The sequence below is a fragment of the Artibeus jamaicensis genome, unplaced genomic scaffold (genome assembly GCF_021234435.1).
Source record: "Artibeus jamaicensis isolate MK-2021 breed Jamaican fruit bat unplaced genomic scaffold, CSHL_Jam_final scaffold_474, whole genome shotgun sequence".
NCBI lineage: Eukaryota > Metazoa > Chordata > Mammalia > Chiroptera > Phyllostomidae > Artibeus > Artibeus jamaicensis.
Genome location: NW_026522046.1, coordinates 48,787,183 through 48,806,532, shown reverse-complemented (window position 1 = coordinate 48,806,532; position 19,350 = coordinate 48,787,183). Strand labels below are relative to the sequence as shown.

Here is a 19,350-nt window from a genome sequence, read left to right as displayed (position 1 = left end):
TAAAAAAATTAATGTGCTAGGAAACCAGCTCTCTGGGGGGAAAAATACCTTCCTTTCCTAGCACTGGCTGATTTCTCTGGTGTAAATACTCCTAAGAGTGGCCAAACAGAAGCCACCGCCAGTTTTACGTAGGGACCTGAAAGTGCAGCACTTGGCCCCCAGCCCCGCACGCCCGGCACTAGGGAGGCGGCGGAGGGAGGTGGCGGAGGGAGAGTCCTTCCACACCTCACCGCTGGGCAAGAAACTCACTTGTTACGCCACTAAAAGGGCGGATTTCATAACACATCCTCACAGTCTCATAAAAACTCATCGGAAAGCACCGTTTTAATCTTTATTCTCTTCCTGATTATAAAAATAACATGTGCTTACAATAAATCTTACATTATAGAAACCGGGAAACTGAAAACTTCCCGGAACCCCGCCCACAGTGGTGACTGCTTCTCTTTGGTGACTATTTTTACAGATTTTAGAGGCATATAGTAGTGAATAAACAGGAACAAGGGCGATTTTCTTATTAGAGTTCATGATGCTCTGTTCAGGTGCAAGTTTTCAAATAATCCAGACAAATAATTCAACTGGCCGATTTCCCCAGAGAGCTGTGCCCGTGTTTTTAGAGACCCACTCACACAGTGGGTAGGACGGCTGATAAGGTTCTTCTTACCACACAGTACTGAGTATTATTCAAATATTAAAGATAAAAGAAAGTACAAAATGAAGAATAATGAATTGGATACAAAGGAGAAAACGGTTCGGAAATCATGGCAGTTTCCAGTTTCTTATCAGAATAAAAGATCTTAAATCCTATTTCCAACAAGTATCACAAAACAGGTTTAAAATTTCGATTTTTACGATTGTTCTCACTGATCAATACGAGAAACAACGAGGTGCACGGCCAGTCAGAGCCCCCGGTTCTCAGCGAAGTGACTGGTACAAGAACCGCTACACGCGGGACGGCCAGCCCTCGGCAGCGAAGTCCGCAGTGGGAGCCCAGCAGCGGGTCTCAGCCCTCGGCTCCGGAAGAGGCCAGCTTGGTCTCCACGTCCCACAGCTTCGTCTGCAGCACTTTCAAAACGTCTTCCATCTGGTGCGTCAGGAAATATGAGAACACAGACACACTCGTGATCAAAACACACACGGTTAGACGGTTAGAACACATGCCATGAACGCAACTGCTGAACATTATACACCGCACATGGATGTTCAGTGAGATAACTTGAACCGAATTTCACGGAAATGGACCCAAACCCATCACCAGCACTTTCCAACGCCGCATCGAAGGCCCTTTTACTCACTTGTCGCCGTGCTGCCGCGAGCAGACGCCGCCAGGGGCGGGCCGCTTGTGCCACCAGAGCTGAGTCAAGTGAGATGCCGGTTTGACACAGAGATGTCTTTGTACTAGTTTAATAGTTTTAGATTATACAGTACTCTGACTTTGGCACGAAATTGCTGCCTTTTTTTTTTTTGATAGAGCTTTAGCTTAATTTGCAGTTTGCCCCAACACACCAACTGTGCGAACACTGGTAAACAAGCGCCGCGCAGCGTGGAGGAGCTCCGCCCGTGGACGCGGTGAGGGGCGCCCGCACACGGAGGACCCGGCCTGCAGGAGAGTCAGTTACCTGCTTCAGGGAGTTTTCTATCACAATCCTGCTTTCAAGACCAAAAACCTCTTTATCTTCGGACACGATCTGCTTGACTGAGGACCCTAAAACATAACTGCACAGTACAAAGTGAAAATACAAAAGCGGGCACATGTTAAACTTGTGTTCGTTAACAATATCAAACTTCTAAGTCCATTATTACTCCCTGCACCAGAACCAGCGAGCGCCCACCACGGCGCCTTTTGGTGTCCGCGCCTGCGCAGACGGCTCCGCCGTGCACCACCTGGCTCGGCGCCTGCTGGCCCTGCCCGAGCCCTCGCGCCTCCGGCTACTCTAAGCCCTCTGCTCCGGGACAGGAAGGGTGGCCAAACGTGAACGCTCACGGCCCAAACTTCCACTTTGAAGTTTCTTCAAACAGCATTTCCGGCGCCTGCATTTTCAAACCTGCGCCGCTGAGCGAACAACAACGTGTGGAGCTGACTCCTGCCCACCCGAATCGGGGCAGCCCCCCCGCAGTCCGCCCCAAACCTCGCTCCGCTGCACCCAGCGGCGCAGACCATCCGGGGGCAGGGAGCCCCGCAGCTGGCTACACCTGGGGTGTGGGGTGAGCGCCGCTCAGAGGCCAAAGGGGCCCTGCTGCCCTGATGAGCCGCATCGTTACCACTTGTAGCGACTCCACCATGTCACTTCTGGTATGAAATGAGAACAGTCGTGTCTTGAAAACCCTGCTGACTACGTATGTAAAACATGGCACCGAAAAATAGGGTGAGGTAGAAAAATTAAATGGCATCGAGTGATTTATAAGACGGTGGATGACCATTACAGAGTGCATCCACTTCTGAAACAAACCAGGTTCCTCGGCATGGAGATTCCGCCCCCAGGGGTAACCTGGCCGTAAACTCCACTGCTCAGGAAACAGGAGCTTCCCCACTGGGAGCCCCGGGGCAGCGGCCTTCCTGCGCAGGCCTGCACCCCGCGCTGGGCCGAGACCCCACACCCTTCCTAGGTGCTCCTCCTCACTCCTTCCTCCCGCACCGGTCAGGCTCTCAGAGGCCCCGCAGCGCCTGTCCCGGCCTGGCCCACAGGGCCCCCACTCCCATGGGAGAGCCGGGACGGGTCCACGCGCCCCCATTCAGGAGCGGCCCTGGCCTGCTCTTTGGTGAAACCTGTAAAGTTTGCAGATTTGAAAGTTCTCATTGGAACCTTTCCAGTTTCAAAGAAGGTGGTGAAACTACGCTTATTACAGAGTCGTTAGAAATTACAATAAAAATTGGGTTTTAAATTTTTTTAAAGAGAAAACATCAGAGACTCAACAGGAGTGACAAACCGCCTCCAGTGAACAAGGCGCAGGCACCGCCTTTCCTTCCCACTGTCCCCCGAGAGTGCGGGTCACGGCCTCTCCAGGGCCCATGAAAACACAGCAGGGCCGATTAATTTACTGAATTTCGTGTTTCCTGTAAGAAAGGCCAAGACACCTGAAGTTGTCGTCAGACCCTAACCCGCCTTCTTCCTGAACTCTGAGAGTGGAGGCAGCCCTCGTCCCTCTCAGAGGAGAGAAGACGATTCTTTTTTATGCATTGCATCGATGACGCTGTTACAGCTCAAGGACAGGTCTAGACTAGACTCAAGGGAATAGAAATGGTCGGACCCCGTACTTCTGCTTTTCCAGAACACCAAGGGGGCTTCTTTACTAACCAGTTTTGAAATTCCTATTTCTGCAGGATATTCTAGGAGGCTAAAAACTGAGGGGAAAAGTAAAAACTGAAAATATTAATCCACCAGTGGTTTTTTAAAAAAATTCCTATTAAATTAAATTTTATTTTTAAGAACTATTCAACATTATTTTTACTGGTAAAAATGTTCTCACACGTTTCCCCCTATAATTTTGAATGTCTGACTTTCCCAATACCAAATAAGTCAAAAAGAATCACTGGCTGTATTATCAGAAATTATTGCTTGAAAATATAAAGGAACCCAAGGGCTGATCAGTTCTGACACTTCCAGACCAACCGCCCCACCGAACACCTTCGGGCACTCGGGCGAGGCGTCCGTCCGCCAGTTACCTCTCAACGGCGCCCACGTCCAAGCAGAACAAGTCCCTCTTGTAGTCGAGGTGGCCGGGCGTGCACCAGTAGAAGTGGCCGAGCTGCAGCTCGCAGCCTGCGCACCGCAGTGTCTGCAGGGTGCTGGGGGGAGAGGCCGCAGCTCAGCAAGCGGGGCAGCCCTGCCGCTGCCCCTGCCCCGCCCCGCCCCGCCCCGCCGTCACAACCCACAAGCGCTAAACTCTCCAGTCGCTGAGCACGTCGTCCTGACCCTGCTGAGCCCCGTGTGCAAGGCAGGGAAAGAATGACAGTAAGACATTTACACGAGGGACGCAGTCACTTCCAGGCCACACTGCTTTAAGCACCTAGCGACAAGGGGCGCGTATGGGGGTGACAACACAGAAGACTAAGGGGGTGTTTGGGGAGAAGTAAACGTCTCAACCTAGTAATTTAAAAAAGTATCTAAAACTTGGAAATAGGACAAAAAGGTTCTGCATGCCCTTTTAGTGTTGCCTTGTCCCACGAGCCAGACAAGGGTACCAGCACTCTGAGGTGGGGGAAGAGACACATATTTCGGGCCCTTGGGCCATACGGCATCTGCTGCGACCACGGACCCCACCGCCACAGCACAAGCTCCGCCTGCGTCCGGTAAAGCGGAGCCTGCACAGCGGGTGCCGGCCCACGGGCTGCAGCGGGCACACGGAGGGGCCACTGTCCGCTCGCTCACTAGGGACCAGAGCCCGGGCTCTGCACACTCAGAGGACTTCCAGAAGGAGCAGTGGCGGTGACGGGCACTTGCCGTCCGGGACAACCCCGGGACAGCGCAGCTCTCTATCAGGAGCGCCAGCCCGGGGCTGCTGTCCCTGTTCCGAGGGGACACTGGCGGCCTCCGGCCGACAGAGGGCGCTTCCCCTACGCCGGCTCCGCTAGGAGCTGCGCAAACCTCTGACAAGTGCTCCGCATGTATTTCCTGACTTTTTAAAAATTTACATTTTGCATTAACACTCTCCTATCAACCCCGGACACGTTCCACACAGGTGACCTGCAAATACCTCACTCAGTGATTCACAGCCGCGCCCCACAAAGTGGCCCCTCTGTTCCCGTTACTTTCCAAACCGGGCTCCTCCCACCCGCCCCAATGCCTGTTCGCATCTCCTTTCAAACTCCGAGCCCCCACGTGCCTGTCGAACTGACCCACCCAAATCTACCGTTCCGCACATGTCCACGTAAAAAACAGTCCCACGCACAGCCGGCTGCTGACCGGGGGCTTCAATTTGGCAATGGCCGTGACAGTGTCACACTCGGCACGGAAGGTAGCTCCATTCAAAAGCATTCTCGGCTCACACCGGCCCGCGAGCCCCTGAAATGAGTCCCGAGCCGCCCCTCCCATCACGAAGCGGAGCCAGCCCAGAATCCAACTGGCTGCAGACCGCAGACCTCTCCCGTGGGCACCGGGGCGGTTCTACCCGGAACAAAGAGCCAGGCCCCCAGTAGGGGGCGCTCGACAGACAACTGCACACAGCTTTCTCTCCCTCTCTTTCTCCCTCCCTTTGCCTCTCTTTAAGATAAAGAAAATCTGTTTTAAAAAATGGACTCCTAAGAGAGCATTTAAAAAACAAAAACTTTTCCATCTCAATATCTACAAGAGACCACCATCACCCAAGAGATGATAAATTAACAATGACTAACTTTCTACCGATTACCATGGAATAAAGGTTTATCCCAAGTAATCTTTACTGGTAATAATCTCTTTAAAGACTTCTGTTTGAAAAACAAACCTTTTCTGTAGCGTACATATTCACATGCATACAGCCTCACTCACCAACCACTTTCATTTTCACGTTTGGATAGTATCTCCTCCTTGTCCACAGAAACATTACTGGAAACACCTAGAAAAAAACCCCAATTATTTATTAATGTGGTTGGTTATAACGCACACACATATTTAGAGAACTTGTAATTCAACTTTTATTTTAGAACCAGGAGGGCCAGGAAAAGTAAGAGCCCAAAGTGTGTCACACACACACACACACACACACTCTTACACAGGCATGGTGGTTTAAAACTAAGTGTGCAAGGGTTTCTGCAAAAGGGTAGCAGAATAAGAGTTATTTCCTTGCCTCCCCAGAAAACCAAATTCAATTGAAATTAACAAAATGAATGAAGTTAGAGGGAAAAATTCAATCGACAGCGAAACCTGGAACAATTAGAACCTCAACCCAACAACTGCTGTGAGCGGCTGCCAGACACAGTAAAACTGGGGCCAGAGCCGAGAAGACGCTACTAGCCAATGCCCACACCTGCAGGTGTCGAACGCAGAGCTGACTTCTCTAAGTAACTAAGGGTCCTCGAGAAGCAGCCAAAAATCTCTGAGGCTGTGATTTGGACCGGGGTTTCAGCTGAACCCCAGAAGCAAGAGACATGGCTAGAGGGTCCAGGGCCGTAGGACAGAAGGTGGGGGGGGGAGGGGAGACAACGGGCACTGGGCACTGACCTAAAGCGGGGCAAACGCGCCCTTGGCTTCGCCTCCTCTACAGTCTAAGTCCCACCTCCTTCCATCCTGTTGCTCGAACCAGAAACCGGGGTGTCACCCTGCTTCCCCACCACCCACTCAATCCTACCTCACACCTGCCCTCCAGCCGCCACACCCCACCGCCTACTGCCTAGACGGCTGCACAAGCTCCTGCCTGACCTCCACGCTTCCTCCAAAGCAAGTCTGGGTCACGTGTGGCCCCTTACACACCTCATTCACTAGAATAGATTCTGATTCCCTACAACCCACAAGGCCCTGGGTTTGGGGGCCCCTTCCTGCCTCCTCAAGCCTCACCTTTATTCTACTCGTGGCCTGGGCACCAGCTGCTCCCAGGCCTGCCAAAAGCGCAGAGTGTGACCCCAGAACTGGACACGCAGCCAAGCTGCCCTCATGTCTAAAGACAACAGAAAGACATTTCCGAGCACTCACACTCAGAGTTTTCTTGAGGATGGGGAGACTACCGATGACAATTTATCAAATAAATAACTGAGGTTTATTTTTTAAGCTATAAATGAGCCTTATGATTTTTTTTTTAACATTGTACTTATTTTTAGAGAGGTGAAAGGAGGGAACAGCCATGTGCAGTTGCCTCTCACACGCCCCCTACTGGGGACTCAGTCCACAACCCAGGCATGTAACCCTTTGGTTCACAGCCCGGTGCTCAATCCACTGAGCCACACCAGCCAGGGCTAAGCCTTATGTTAATAAGAGTTCTGAGCCCTGGCTGGTATAGTTCAGTGGATTGAGTGCCGGCCTGCGAACTCCTAAGGGATGGCAGTTCGATTCCCAGGCAGGGCATATGCCTGGGTTGCAGGCCAGTTCCCAGTGGGGGACCCACTAAAGGCAACCATACATTGATATTTCTCTCCCTCTTTCCTTCCCTTCCCCTCTAAAGATAAATGAATAAAATCTTAAAAAATAGTAAGAGTTCTGGACTTGAGAGAGGAGTTCATATAAACATTATATTAAAGCTAAATTACCAGGCTATGGCTACAGAATAGTATGTAAATGTTATGAAATTCAACAAAGTAAAACTAATTCAACTAACTCAAATTGGGGCAGGAGGGAATGAAAATTAATCCAAGAGTTCATTTTTTTATCTTTCATCGGTGCAGGGCATTAAATTTGTAAAACCCCCATTTTACAGAGGAGAAAACAAGGCAGAGAGGCATCCAGGCTTTGGACTCAAACAGGAGAGGGGCCAGCTCCAGGCTGTGTCGCCACCAGTGAGCAAGGAGCCGCCAGCATCTGCTCCCATCAGGAAGTCTGTCTGCACACACTCACAGGGAGAAATACTCAGAACACACGTGTGGAGTAATAAAAAAGAATGCTTAATGTATAAATAATACAACCTCAAGTATGGTTTTTAAAAGTTGACATGTTTAAATATGCTGGCTCAGTAATCACTGTTAAAGTGACCTGTCCTTATGGGAAACTGCAGGTATGAGAGTTCCAGGTAACAGCGGACATGGGTGCCCTCCTTTTCTCCCATCATTTTACCCCAGGAAGGAAACCAGTCCATGGACAGCAATGAACTGTTGAATTTCTGCCATCAAAATAGGTATACAATTAAACGGAGCATACACTTGAACTTGAAACTCACAAGCCCGAAAATAGCCATTATCTACACTGATTAAGAATAAACACAGGTGACCCACTCCCCTAAATAAGTGTGACTACTACACGTGCAACAAAAGGAAGGGATGCGGGAAACCCGCAGGTAACGGGAGGCCCCAGGATTAAAAGCTAGAACCCCGGCCTTCCTAAATCTTGTACTAGACCCGCCCACCTCTCCAGTTTTCCTGGGATTACTGGTGCTTTCATTGCAATCTCTCTTTTAAAATTGTTGGTAAACATTGTGTTCTGTCCGCTCTGTAGAGGTAACGTGGGAGAAAAGGCCTCTGCTGATAAAAGTGCTAAGAGGCTGCAAATGAATCCTGACGTCCCCCTGCAGGAAGCAGGTAGCGGAAGGGCTGAATTTGCTAAATAAACCATGTGCGACATTATTTACCAAAGTCACAGCCCGCAGATGTCTGTGGGGTACGCTACAGCGTGCCTACACCCCCACATGCTTACAGTTCGGTCGGTCTGTTTTTACTGACTGATGCTCACAACAATGCTGGTTCAACCGCTACTGATGAATGGCTGGGGAACCCCAGACAAGTTGTCACTCGGGGGCCCCATCTCTCCCCGGGGCCGATCACCCTCTCTTATTTTCTGCTCTTACAGAGTCTGGGTAGCGCCTAAGCGCCCGCCCCGCGGCCCCTGCCTGCCCCCGGCCGCCCGGGTGCGGCGCATCTCGGGAGGGCGGCCCTGCACCCAGTCCGGGTACTGACAGCGCAGCAGGATGCAATTGTTGTCCTCGCGGCAGGTCACCCAGTTCAGGGAGTCGCCCAGCGGCCGCCGGCAACCGGCGCACAGGAACACCAGCGGCTGGTCCTCGGCCTCGGAGGGCACCGCAGCCTCCTCGCGCCGCGTCCTCTCCGCCACCGACGTGGCCCCGCTTAGGGAGTCCCACGTGCTCGTCCACTGCTGCAGCAGCTGGTGGCGGCTGGAGCCTTCCGAGGGTCGCTGGCTAAACCGCGAGGAGTCGCTCCACGTTCCCTTCTCTCCACACGCGCAGCTGGCGGAGGAGCATCCTTTGCAACTCTCCAGCGGCTCAATACCCGCCATAGTTACGAATCGGGAGGCCGCGGAGCACCACGGGAAAAATACCGCGTCGGCGCACGCGCAGGGCGGGACGAAACCGCGGGGCGCGGCAAGGGAAGGCGGTGTTAGGGGCGGGGCCTCATGGACCTAGAGCGGCGAACAGCTTGCTAGTGCGCGTGCTCCAGCCAAGACGCCGCTCAGCCTGGAGGTGCCTGGCGGGGTGGTTTCTGCGCGTGCGTGAGGTTTTCAGCCCTTCCAAATGGAGGCTGCTGGAGGTGGGATGGCCTTACGTCCCCGGGGACTGCAGCTCGTGACACAGAGGGGCGGTGTCTTCCACAAAGTTACGCGCCCGAATCCTTCAGCCAGGCAGTCACGGCCGTTCGCAAACGAATGCGCCGCCCACGCCGCGCCCAGCGGGGAGCAGTGGGGGCGCACCTGCCTTCCGTGGCTGGCCCCTGCGCGAGGTGCCCGAGTCACCTGCGAGATGGTTAATGCCCAGGCCGCTAAGCCCACCGCCCCGGGTGCGGTTCAGGGGGCCGGTGGCCCCGGACTCGGCCTTGCTCGCCAGCGCCAGGCGATGCCAGCACGGACGCCGTGCCCGGGTCTGTCTGCACAACCTCGGCGAGGGACAGAGCCGGGTGCTCGGGGGCCGCCGGGCCCTCGGCCCTCCGGACACTGACCCCGAGAGGGAGCAGCTGGACCCGCACGCGTGTGCGATGGCCTGGTGACGGGGGGCGCGGCGCGGCCTGCGCCGCCGTCGCCGAGGTCGCCCCCCTCCGCGGGCACGAGGACAGACCACCTCAGCTGTCCCCGAAAGCCCGCCTCTGGCTCTCCAGCACCACCTAGCCGGGCGGGAGAGCCTGCCGGGGATCGGCCTGCCGCGTCGCGGACGGCCTGGCCGCCTCCCTAGAGAGAAAGGCTCCGTGGGGCCCGGGATCTGCTCCTGCGACCCCCGGGGCGTGTCCCACGTCGCTGCCCTCTTTGCTTGATCAGCTAGACTCGTTACAAGAGTTTACGGCCACTTTAAGTGCCGGTGGTCTCTGGCAAAAAACAAAAGCTTCGGGGTCAGCAGCCTTGAGCCGAGCTGCCCTCCTGCAAGGCAGGACCCGGGCCGGAAACCGGGAACGCCCCTCGCCCGCCCAGAATCTGCTTCAGTGGGTCAAGTGGGTGGTTCCAGAGGTTAAATGACACGATGTGCGCTTAGTGCCCGCGTCCGTGAGCTTCCGACCCGTGGAACATTTCGAATAGATCCGGGTCCTGTTCCAGCCACAGCACCGCCTTCCCTGCCCTTGTGGGGGTGGCGAGGCCGAGCTCCCCAGCTGCCGCCGCCCAGCCCACGTCTCTGGGTCAAGGCGCATAAAACCCATGCACGTCCTCAAGCGAGTGGGTAGTGATCTTGGAATTCAAGGGATGACCTTTTTGCCTCGGACTTTGGGTTGCTACCGGCAACACTTAGATTCCAGGGTTGGGTTTCCCAGTAAAGAAAAAATGCAAAGCGGGCACCGATCACTTTCTTACCTGTGCACTTGACCTTGGTGGGCCCATTCCTTCATAAATAGTAATGATAATACAAATTATATTTTACAACTGTATTGTTATAGACTAATGTATAAATGTTATATATAGAAACATTTTTCTGCCCTGGCTGGTGTGGCTCAGTGGATTGAGCACCAGCCTGCAAACGGGTTCAATTCCCAGTCAAGGCACATACTTGGGTGTTGCAGGTCAGGACCCCAGTATCCAGGCATTCGAGAGGCAACCACACATTGATGTTTCTCTCCCTCTCTTTCTCCCTCCCTTCCCCTTTATTTAAAAATAAATAAATAAAATGTTTAAAATTTTTCTTTGATCTAAAAGTTTCTTTTCCTTCTGATTGGAAAATAAAACATTGTCATGGGGTCCTAAAAATATATCATGGGCCCAAGGTGCCTAATGGAGAACTTAGCCTCACTGCAAAATGAATTTCCCCATAGTCTCAAGTATTATGAATACAAATTACTTGGATGCCCATAACATCATATTTCGCGTGGGGACAAAATGAGATGCTCAGTAAGATGACTTTGGGCTGCGTGGCTGCAGCTGCCTCCCAGACCCCCATCCGGGTAAGGCCGAGTCTAACCCCCACCACTGCCACCACCATCACCACCGATTCTCGGAAGGGTCCCCAGAGGTTTAACCCAATCAGGACAGCCCCCTTCTCTTCCACAGTCACCCCAGCCCTAGGCCAAGGGCACGTGGTGCTTCTTTCCCTGGCTTTGGGGTCGGCTTGGGATGACAATTGGCTTCCGCTGTCCAATGCTGTCCAGTCAGAGTGAATCTCAAGACTCTGGCCCAGTGGCTCTTCGCTCCCTCCACAGGAACAAGGAGGCACTGCCCCGGAGGCTCCTTGGAGAATCAGGACAGAACGGGGAGAAGCACAGACACACGCGCCCGCCCTCCATCCGGACCTTCTCAGCTGCTCAAGCCCGCAGGCTCCCTTGTGCTGTTCTCAGCAGCCATGAAAAACGCTCGCTCACGGTCTGTTGCGGTGAGATTGTGACTGAGACTCCAAGACCAGATCAGGGTGGCGTGTCACAGTGCATTGCGGCACCAGGCCGTCCCCACGTGTTCGGACTTTAAAGACGGGAGGCAGTGGTGACTGAGATGGCGTGACAGCAAGGACCTGGAGAAGGGCAGGTGGCCTCACTCCGGCGGAGCAGAGGCCTGGGGGCACCAGCACTGAGCCTGTGGGTCCCCAGGCGTCTGAGGACCCAGGGCCACCGGAGAGGCGGGCTGCTGTGCCGTTTTGGTGCCATGACAAGGGGGAGCCAGGCAGGTTGTCAACCAAACGTGAACTTTTCTGGCAGGTTGGTCACCTGGCATCCTAAGTTCTGCCCTAGGAGCTAACCTGGGAAGATGAGGGTGCTCCAGGGTGAGCGTCCAAATGGGAAGGGGGCTGTGGAGACCCGGGGCGGAGGGCAGCAGCCCGCCCAAGGGGCGGCTTCGGGGTTTGGGTGTGCGGCTGTGTTGAGGAGGGAGGGGGCAAGTGCAGGGAGCTTCCAAGAGGCCAGGGCACAGAGTTGGTTCTAACCACGGCAGTCCAGGGCGTGCAAACCCAGCTCACAATGGAACCAATTCAAACAAACTCAGTCCCAACCCCTTTGTCCCCTGTCTTAGCCTGGGAATGGAAATAGCCGGGAGTAAGGCAGACGAGAAAGCGAGCAGAACCAGCCACTGGAAGGGGGAGAGGCAGCGAAGGAGGTCTCGGTAGTGTTGCTGGAAGAATTCACGGCTCTTTAAAGGTGCTCTGGCGATTGGAGAACAGCGGCAATTCCTGGCTCTGGTTACATGGACTCGATTTTAATTGCACGCACTTCCTCACAGTTACAAATGACGAGGGGGCGTGACGGCAGGTCGCTGGGACTCAGTCCTCTGACCCCCCAGCATGTACGGAGCTGCCTGCGGCTGTGTGTGAGAGCCATTCGGTCCCACTGGCCGAGCTCCATCTGGGAGCCAGAGGGCCCCGAGCTGCCTCCCCACCACCAGTTGGCACCCAGAGGATGCCGCCTGCGCCTTGAGACCCTGGGATCTTCCAGCACGGTCAGAGCCCTGGTGAGGGGCGGCCAGTGCGCTGTGGGGAGTGCGTGGTTGGGCATTTACACCTGGGCTCCAGGGGTGAAACAAGCACTCCAGGGGTGGGCTTCACACTTTTAAAAATCCTCAGCACAGGATGTTCTTTAAATAGTCTGCCCCCCTCCTAGGTGATGTGTGGAATCACGACTCTCCGGTCTTTCATAGAGTCAGTTAATTCTCCGACAAGTTAAGAAGAACATGTAATTTTCAGAAATATCACAATCCATTTCAGATGAGGAGTCGTAGCAATGCTCAAACCACAGGTCTCACTCTGCAAACAGAAAAGCTGAGACCCGATGTGGTTCTGAGTCGCACGGCTGGTTAGCAGCAGAGACAGGTGCACACCTGGGCTCCTCTGTCCCCAGCCCCCTTCCCCTCTTCTTGGGAAAGGGCCCCACCCCTCCCCACTCCAGCAGTCGCTGTGGGTGGAGCCTCCCATCCCGAAGGCCTTAACCCACGCCCCCGCCAGAGGCAGGCTCTGCCCTGGCTCTGACCAGTCTTAGCCACCCCCTTCCTGGCCGCCTCTCTAGGTTCTAGGAGCAGGTGTCAGAACCAGGGCCAGGCCAAGTCCATCCCTGGAGCCTTCCATGCTAAAGCTTGGAGGCAGGATCTGCTTGAATCACGAGCCCAGAGCTGCCCCCAGCCAGGGGGAGTGGCGGGCGTGACACCCATGGACACCGACCGTGGGAGAGAAGTAAGGTGTGATGTGGAGACAGAGGAGGAGCAGCCCCCAGGCCCCCTTTGTGAGCACCTCGCAGCCTGTGCCCTGAACCCCGCCAGGACCGCTTCCTGCCACTCCCTCCTGAGAGTCCAACACAGGTGACGCTCAGGTATGAGTCCGGACCTGTGGCCTCTGGGCCGTCCGTGGGCGGTCACACCGCGGCTCCAGAGCGTTGAAATATAACTGCCTGTAAGTGACAGCGCCTTGTGTTCCTCAAAGTGCAGTCCTTTGAGGAGGCGCACTGCGGTGACCATACTGTCACGTAAGGGAAGAACGCGTTTCCGGTGTGAGACGCACGCTCACCCTCTCTCCTTCCACGCGCTGCTGTGGTTCCCCCCGCGTTCCTCCCATTTTCCTGGGTACGAGCACAGGAAGGTCTCGGCGAGGGAATGCTAATTCTTAACACCCGCTCCAAACACCCATAAACCTTCCTTTTAATTAAGAAGAAGTTCTCCAAACTCAGCACAGACTGACCAACCGCAAAGCCAGGGCTGTGACCTCTCAGCCTCCAATAATGGGAGTGAGGTCTGAAGTTCCAAAGGTACAGATTATATGTCTTTAGGGAGATTTGAGGAAATGTAGTTTCCATAATAGAAGGATTAGAAAACAAAGTTCAAGAAAATTCACAGACTTGACCCAGTAGCTCAGTCAGTTAGAGCATCGTCCCCATACGCTTAAGGTTGCTGGTTCGATCCCCGGTCAGGGCACATACAAGAATCAACCAATGCTCACAAATAAGTGGAACAACAAATTGATGCTTCTCTCTCTAAAAATCAGTCAATAAATTTTAAAAATTAAAGAAAGAAAATTCACAGGAAATAATAAAAGAACTAAGAAATGTAAAAAGTGGGGGGAAAAGGTAAGAGGCATAAGCAATCAGTCCAGGAAGTTCAACATCTGACTTCAAACAGTGGTTCCAACAGACAGGAAATGATAAAGGAGAAGAAATCACCAAATAAAGACAATGTCCCAGAGCTAAAAGTTGTGACTGTTGAGATGGAAGGGGATGAACTAACCTCACACCGAGACTCGGCATGTGAAATAGCAGAACTAACCTTGAAAGTGTCAACGCAGAGGGAAAAGGTGCAAGAATCAGGGTGGCACTAGGCTCCTCGGCAGCAGTTCATGGGGCCGGAAAGTTCAGAATTCGGAAGGCAGATAATTTCCAGACGAGAATCACACACTCATCAAATCAGGATCCATGCACAGCTGACATTTCCAGACGCGCCCGAACGTTGAAGACGTGTCTTTAACACATCCTTTCTCACTCAGAATGTGCCTCCACAGAGTGTGGGCTGCAAGGTCGCAGTAAAACGGTAAAGGAAAAGCAGCTGCTTACGACATAAAAAGGTCCTCTATCACACTCCCTTTTAAACTGTGCCGGACACTGGCTCTCACCTGCCTGCGGATGAAACCCAGAGTCTGGGCCGGCAGGACACGTCCCTGCTGCGATGGGCCGCGGACCCCTTGCGCCCGGGGAAGGTGCGGGGACCCTCAGCACCTGCACAGTCACATGCGTGCGTGTCCTTCGGCCACAGAACCGACTCACCTTCAGGACTCGGTTCCCACAAGGAGATGAAACCGGGAGCACAAGGCCTTGCAGCCCTACTTGCAGCAGCGGAGGCTGCGGACCACCCAGACCCCAGCGCCTGGACCTGGGTGAAGAGCGCGGCCCCCAAGGACGGCACCGCGCCTCTGCGGACACGGAGACCGTGTCCGGGCGCCGTGGAGAGACATCCAGAACAACACCGCACTCGCCAAAACCTCCGGCTGTTTGCCTTCCGTGTGGGGGCTGTAGTAGGGCCTAGTTGTCTTCAACTTCATTCGAAACAATGGTGTTAGATTGTATCGTGACAGCTGTCATATTGTAGGGGACCGGTTTGTCTTGGCCTGGCAAATGTGGCTCAGCTCTGTATGGAAAACCCACAGAAGCGAAGTGGTGGGCAGGAGCCAGACCTTCAAACCGAATTTTCCCGTGGGAATCAGCCTAGAAAATGCATACAGACTGTATGGCTTGCTCTTGCTAAGACTCCATCACCCTGGTCTAAAGCAACAAATGTGTATTGTCTGTCTTCAAGGTAACTTCCAAAGCCTGTATGAGTTCTCCCAAGGACAGAGCTAATAAGCTCATCGTCATCCCCCTTTGCATGTTATTTTTATTTCCTTGATTGTACCTAGAATGTAGACAATAATATTCTATGTGATAGATAATAAATCTTTCTTTGATGTAAGAGCCCAGGAAAACAATAAAAGCCTGTCTAGGCAAGGGTCGGGGCACTCCCCTCTTGAGGGAGTGGCCGAGGCACCATAGGCACTCTCCCCTTGAGAGAGTAGTCGTGCCTGTTCCCTTTTTCCACACAGGGTTGTTGTTGCCTGTGCATTGATTCTCGTCGTCAGCCACAACAGGCGGACTCTGCTGGACAGGGTCTGCTACGTATCAGCGTGTATTTTTTAAACAACTTATCAAAATTGGTGAATTTTTGTGCAGCTATTTTACTATTGATGATGGACGAAAATATGCAACATTTCGGCATATTATGCTTTATTATTTGAAGAGATGGTAAAAATGCAACTGAAACACAAACAAAGACCTGTGGAGAAGGTGCTGTGGTGGATCGAACGTGTCAGAAGTGGTTTGCGAAGTTTCGTGCCGCAGATTTCTCACCGGACGAAGCTCCACGGTCGGGTGGACCAGTTGAAGTCAGCGATCAAACAGATATTAACTGAGAACAGTCAAGGTTATACCAGCAGGAGACAGCCGACGTACCCAAAATACCCAAATCCACAAGCCTATTGGTGTAAGTGAAGAGTGTGTCTTTTCTTTTACAGAATAAAACCATGCAAACTTTTCGGCCAATCCCATACTGCTAAGTGAAAACAGCGTGGTTTAAAAGAGAAATGTGCTTTGCTACTGCACATCGGAAAAGGTGATAAGGGAAAGCTTGTAAAGACATTCATACTCAGTTATACTTGTGAAATTGAAAGACAGCCCTGGCTGGTGGGGCTCAGCGGGTTGAGCGTGGGCCTGTGAACCGAAAGGTTGCTGGTTCGGTTCCCCATCACGACACACGCCTGGGTTATAGTCCAGTCCCCGGCTGCAGCGTGCGGGGAGGCAACCTATTGATGTTTCTCTCTCACATCAATGTTTCTCTCCCTCTCTTTCCTCCCTCTCTTCCTCTCTCTCTAAAAAATAAATAAAATATTCAAAAAATTGAAAGATAAACCAAAACTATTTTTTAAAAGTGCTGACTTAGGCGAAGTCACAAGAAGAGAGGAGAAGAATAGAATCTAGAGATCTACACCTAAACTTTATTTTAGGTCTTTGACTTTAGAGTCATGTAAATATCATACATAACTATAAAATAGATTAAAAAAATTTAAATATTGAAACAGGACATTGAGTGGGTAGCGTAACTCCATAGGGGAGAACTATTTCAACCGACTTTAAAACACAAGTCTGACTCCACATATCTTGTAGCGTACACCCTAAGGACAAAAACAAACACCAAAATAAATGCACCCATAAAACAACAGCCTCATCACAAAATACTTAGATCGTTTTCAGTGGCCTGCTATTCCTTTTGATGTTGACACTGTGATTCCGAGACTCTGTACATCGTATATCGAGTGATCACTGGTGGTAGGTTCTAAGTTGGAAGGCGCAGTTAGGAAAGGTCAGGGCAGGGAACCAGCTGCTCCACGGTCATCATTTAGAGTCGGGAGTCATCACTTTGAACATGTGATGTTTTTCATCTTAGAAAATAAGTACTTCCTAGCTCTCCACCGCAGACAGGCCTGAACGTGGTGGCCAGCACAGCAGCAGCTGCCCCTGGGTGCCCAGGTTAGGGGGCTGGACGCCCTTCCCCACGGAAAGGACCCGGCGGTCTCGGAGACCTGGCCGAGTTCAGGGTCCGGGGCACAACAGGTAGACAAGGAGCCTGGGGCCACCTGTCATTGCAGAGAGCAGGAAAGTGGTGAAGTAAAAATAAAATAGAAATCAGAAAGCTACAAATGACACCCACCCGAAGAGGCTGTCACCTTGCAAATGAAAGGTGACCTGCACTGCCGGAAGGTGGACGGCTGTCACGGACCGGAACCGCCAAATCGGCTTAAATGCACATGCTCATAATGATTAAAAACAACACTCCTTGTTTCCCATTGGAGAGGCTAGAAAACCCGGTCATTGTTTTGAAAACTGGCAAACAAAATAAATCAAACATGGATTTCTCAGGTAACCAAATTGTTTACGAAGGAAGTTCTTCTCTTTCCCTCTAGAAGGACAGTAGGTAATAAATGAAGAAGGAAAGATGGAACGAAACGTCACCGTTTTCACCAGCTCCATGCCTCGGGGGCATCTGCACTGACCACACCGGCTGCTCACGTGGGAAACACGTGAAACACCGGGAAAACCGTCATCTCGTGCCTCTTCCGGGAAGGACTCCGCGGGACCCCGAGGCATTCTGGCCAAAAACGCCGACCCTGAGTTGGATTCCGCCTCCAGAGCCAACCTTGCTCTCCAGGACACGCAGGCAGGGCGCACGGCTCACAGCCCGGGGCTGGCCGGCTGCTCGGGACAAACAACCCATTTCCTCAACAACTAAGTCACAGGTTCCAAAAATAAAGGGGGGGGGAGGCAGAGGAGACCACGCATTTAACACAAGTTCAGAGTCCTGACAACCCACTGTAACACAAGCACCTTATTGGAGCAACTTAATTACAAAAGAAATTATGAGAGAAATGAGAAATTCAGACACTGGCTGGTTATTGGCTGGTTGGGTGCAATTAAATCATTAGTATTAAGTTTGAGGTGGGATAAAAGTATTATTATTATTTTTTAATCCCGCTTCAGAGATACATACTGAAATATTCACAGGTAAAGTGACGTACCTGGGATTTGCGTCACAGTCTCTGGTTTTGGGGGAGGGGGGTACAGATGAAGCCGAATCAGCCACACCTTGACCGTCATTGAACTTGAGCGGTGGCTACACGGAGTTTCCTTACGCTGCTTTTGCAAATGTTTGACATTGTCTATGATAAAAACCAAACCAAACCATTGTTTTAAAAAGTCATATGTGCATTCTACATTTACTCTTTTTATTAAAAAAATATTTTATTACTTTTAGAGAGAAGAGGAGGAAGAAAGAGAGGGACAGAAATATCAGTGTGTGGTTGCCTCTCTGGCACCCCCAACTCATCCCAGGCTTGTGCCCTGATTGGGAATCGAACCAGAGATCCTTTGGGTTTCAGGCGGGTGCTCAATCCACTGAGCCACACCAGCCAGGGCTGCATTTACTCTTATATACCTACACTTGTCTCAATATTAAAATGTAACATTTTTCAAAAAATCCTTGACAAAAATGGACACTCCAGAGAGAGGTGCTGTGTTTAAGCATCTGTACACCCACTGCATGTCACTGTCCCAGGCGGTGGGCTGAACTACCTACCACCCCCCAAATACCCACATCCTAACCGCAGGGCCCTGTGACTGTTAGTGCCGATGCCCGCAGGGACTCTGCAAATGGGACCGAGTGTTGGGGTGCGGGGGGAGCCCGGGGTTCCCTGGATGGGCCCGCGCAGTCAGGGGAAGGGGATCTTTCTAAGAGGCAGGGAGACGGATCTGACTGCAGAAGGTCACGGGACAACTGAATGGGGGGGACCAGGACAGGGGATGATGGGACACTGGACCGGGGCCAAGGGGAGAGTGGCCTCCTGAAGCTGGAACAGGCCAGGCAGCGCCCCGCCCTCAGGGCGCAGCACCCCAAAATTAGTCCCATTTCAGCTCCTGACTTCTGGGACACAGATCACCAACTGGTGTCGCTTTCAGCTGCCGCAACTGTGAGAACATGTCCTGGCGGCCGCTGGACATGCGCACACCCCATTTGTGGAGCCGAGACACAAAGCAGAGCGTGGACGCTGCCCCTCCTGCCCGTGCCCAGCAGTTCGCCCAGAAACAGGGCCACCCACGCCCGAGGCCGCGTGTCACGAGGCCGCTACCACAGGAGGCAGGGGGCTGCCTGGCTGGCTCCCTCCCGTTCATGACGTGCGTGCTCTCTGCCCTACCTAGGTCCCGTCCCTCCACCCTCCCCTGCCCACAGTCACAGTCTCCACCACCAGGCACAGCCCTGTGTGGAAAATACCCAAGAGAAACCTGGCCGGTGTGGCTCAATTGATTGAGTGCCTGCCTGTGAACCAAAA

General features: G+C 52.8%; 1 protein-coding gene across 1 annotated transcript; it reads right to left on the bottom strand.

Moving 5' to 3' along the window:
- Positions 1 to 323: 323 nt before the first annotated feature.
- On the bottom strand, positions 324 to 8,853 carry MIS18A (MIS18 kinetochore protein A). The gene is made up of 5 exons (XM_037161524.2): positions 8,510 to 8,853; positions 5,463 to 5,529; positions 3,662 to 3,784; positions 1,617 to 1,713; positions 324 to 1,081 (listed from the first exon to the last, which is right to left on the bottom strand). Exons 1-5 carry the CDS (start codon positions 8,844 to 8,846, stop codon positions 1,001 to 1,003), a joined length of 705 nt encoding a protein of 234 aa, XP_037017419.2. The 5' UTR covers positions 8,847 to 8,853; the 3' UTR covers positions 324 to 1,000.
- Positions 8,854 to 19,350: the final 10,497 nt, after the last annotated feature.